The sequence below is a fragment of the Penaeus japonicus genome, unplaced genomic scaffold (assembly GCF_977035675.1).
Source record: "Penaeus japonicus unplaced genomic scaffold, GWHDUDI00000001_assembly GWHDUDI00000002, whole genome shotgun sequence".
NCBI lineage: Eukaryota > Metazoa > Arthropoda > Malacostraca > Decapoda > Penaeidae > Penaeus > Penaeus japonicus.
The window spans coordinates 49,789,226-49,791,725 of NW_028234404.1; the positions used below are offsets into that span (position 1 = coordinate 49,789,226).

General features: G+C 40.0%; 1 protein-coding gene across 1 annotated transcript in view; it reads right to left on the reverse strand.

Moving 5' to 3' along the window:
• Nucleotides 1–873: 873 nt before the first annotated feature.
• The window catches only part of LOC122248723 (uncharacterized), a 4,024-nt gene continuing 2,397 nt past the window's right edge, over nt 874–2,500 (reverse strand). Inside the window, exons 4-6 of the mRNA XM_043008914.2 lie at nt 2,131–2,350; nt 1,776–1,879; nt 874–1,499 (exon numbers count right to left, since the gene is read on the reverse strand). Coding sequence (XP_042864848.2) covers nt 1,257–1,499; nt 1,776–1,879; nt 2,131–2,350 — 567 coding nt within the window. The 3' untranslated portion in view covers nt 874–1,256. The remainder of the gene's footprint in view (nt 1,500–1,775; nt 1,880–2,130; nt 2,351–2,500) is intronic.

The following is a 2,500-nucleotide window of genomic DNA, read 5'->3' on the forward strand; positions in this document are numbered from 1 at the left end:
TAATTTATATCACTAGGATCTACATTGCAAACTAGAATAAGAAATAGTCAAACCTATTCTTACAGCCAATCAAGTTATAAATCAGATATATTCTTCAGAACCTACCTTACATTTTTTGTCTAAAAGATGCGCTTTATCATCTATATCAGATTTTATTTTCTTCATTTGTCATGTAAAGCAATTTTTCATGTTGAGAGACCCCCGAACCAGTAGCGCCTCTGCCCCCCCCCCCCCCGGTCTAAATTCAGCCCTGAGTGTGAGATAAATTAGAGTTGCTTACTAATCATGGATTGATTGCATGGCAAGAATCTCTTTTGCAGAAGCTGTCCGTGTTATTGAGGAGTTCAATTTTCTTTCTTCTTTGAGCTTCATCAAGAATAGCCAACAAAGTGAGCTATTTTGTCATATGACAAAATGTTATAACTTCATTGAAGTGTCACTAGATATAACAAAAATGATAATGCAGTTATTTGTGAGGTTAACGAAATCATTTGGTACAATTTAAGAAATAAACCAATGTAGCAATGTAGATTTTCATCTATTCTGTAATACGATATGTATATTTTCCCATTTTACTATTTCCAGATTGAACATTTTCTCTGATGCATCATATTCCAAGGCACTGTGTGATAAATTCGAGTCAGAATTACCAGTACACTATAGATATGAGAAAAAAAAGGATATATAAAATCTATTAATGGAATACAAAGGAAACATTAAATATCAGAATATGTTTTCATCTTCAAAAAAGCGGATATTGACACGAGAATATCACTACGATTAATATAAAAACTCAGAAGAGTGAATCAAATAATGAGTTATGAAGTCACATGGGAACCCGATATTAATCAGGGAAAGATAAAACCAACACGGTATAGAAAAAAAAACTACTTTTATTTTTGCAAACGTTTCGGAAATGCAATTTCCATAAACAGTGCTAACATTGAAACGGAAGACAATAACTTATAGAAATACAAAAATATCTTATAAAGAATTAATATTTTATAAAAAATCATTAGTACAGTAATGGTTACATAGCAAACAGGTTCGTACAGTTTGTCGAGTTCTTGTTTCATGTGGAGACTCAGCAATGATCAGGCCACGATTCTGAAATCAGTGGTATTAAGCGGGTTGTTGTGGTGGCGAGAGACTCTCTAACTGCCGAGGTTTCACTCAGTGGTAGGCCTATCCCACAGACTTGATGTTTTATTTTCCTTCTCATTTCCTAATTCTCCTTCCTTCTCATTTCCTAACTCTCATTCCTTCTTATTTCCTTCCGCCTCATTATCGTTATTCTTATCATCTTCATTCTTTAAAGTTTCATTCGCATTGTCGTTCTCGGCATCCTTTTCTGGCGTCTGTCCCATCTCTGCAAGTTTATTCAACCCCGCTGCAGTTGCCCCTCCAGCAGCGACACCTACGGCGCCTCCGCCAGCTGCCAGTCCAGCCATACCAGCTGCGCCAATACCAGCTGCTCCGGCCGACTGCAAGATCGCCACCTGCATCAAGAGAATGAGAATCGCCCGTCAAGTTAATTCAGATCTTTTTCTTTCGGCTCCACCGTCGAAATTAATATCAACCCGAAATAATGTGAGTGAAAAAGACTTACAAAGATGCAAGTATGTATGAAAATTAATGCGATTAGTGCACGAGGTAAATTGGGAAGGAAATGTAAAGAAAAGTTGATTGGAAATGAAATATAGAGAAAAGTTGACAATCTCATAATTCTTCTCGGAGCCCCCGAATAACGGCCGTAAGTCAGCCATGATTCTCACCGCGCTTCCGGCAGCTACCGCTCCTCCGTTGGCGATGGCGGCGGAGGACATCATCGAAGCCGCGATAGAGCCCGCGGCGACGCCTCCGGAGGTGAATCCCGCCGCTGGAGAAAACGGGAATGGGAATGGGAAGTATATAATGATCAAAATAGATACAAGGAAAATCACTATCACAACAACAATTAAACCATTATAGCGGCTGTAACGATAATGATAATGATACTATTATTGAGAATGAAGTGTTTGAAGGAAAGAAAAGAACATTGCGAGGGGAGGAAAAGTAGGGCCATAAAGAATACGAAAATGTCCAAAAATGAAGAAAAACAACTGACAAAGTCAGACTCGGCTCCCTTACCAGCCAACGCAAACGGAGCAGCAACGACGGCACCAACGGCCCCGACAGTGGCTCCCACTCCGATGCCAACTCCTATCAAAATCTTCTTCGTCTTCTCGTCCATACCTCGATTTGTCGAAACGCTTTCCTGGTCGTTCACCAAAGTAGATTCAGCATCTGTAGTACCTTCGCCCGGCCGCATTTGCTCCGCCTCGGGTCCCGGCGAGGCCTTTTCGACTTCCTAATGGCCAACGGCGAATGAACGGAAATATGACAGGAGGAAAGGCCATCCTAACATAAACGGTCTATTTACCTGTCTGTATATTCGTAAGTATGTGCTTATTTGCATAAGAGAGCATGCCTGAATTTCGATTTTTTCAAATCTCTAATT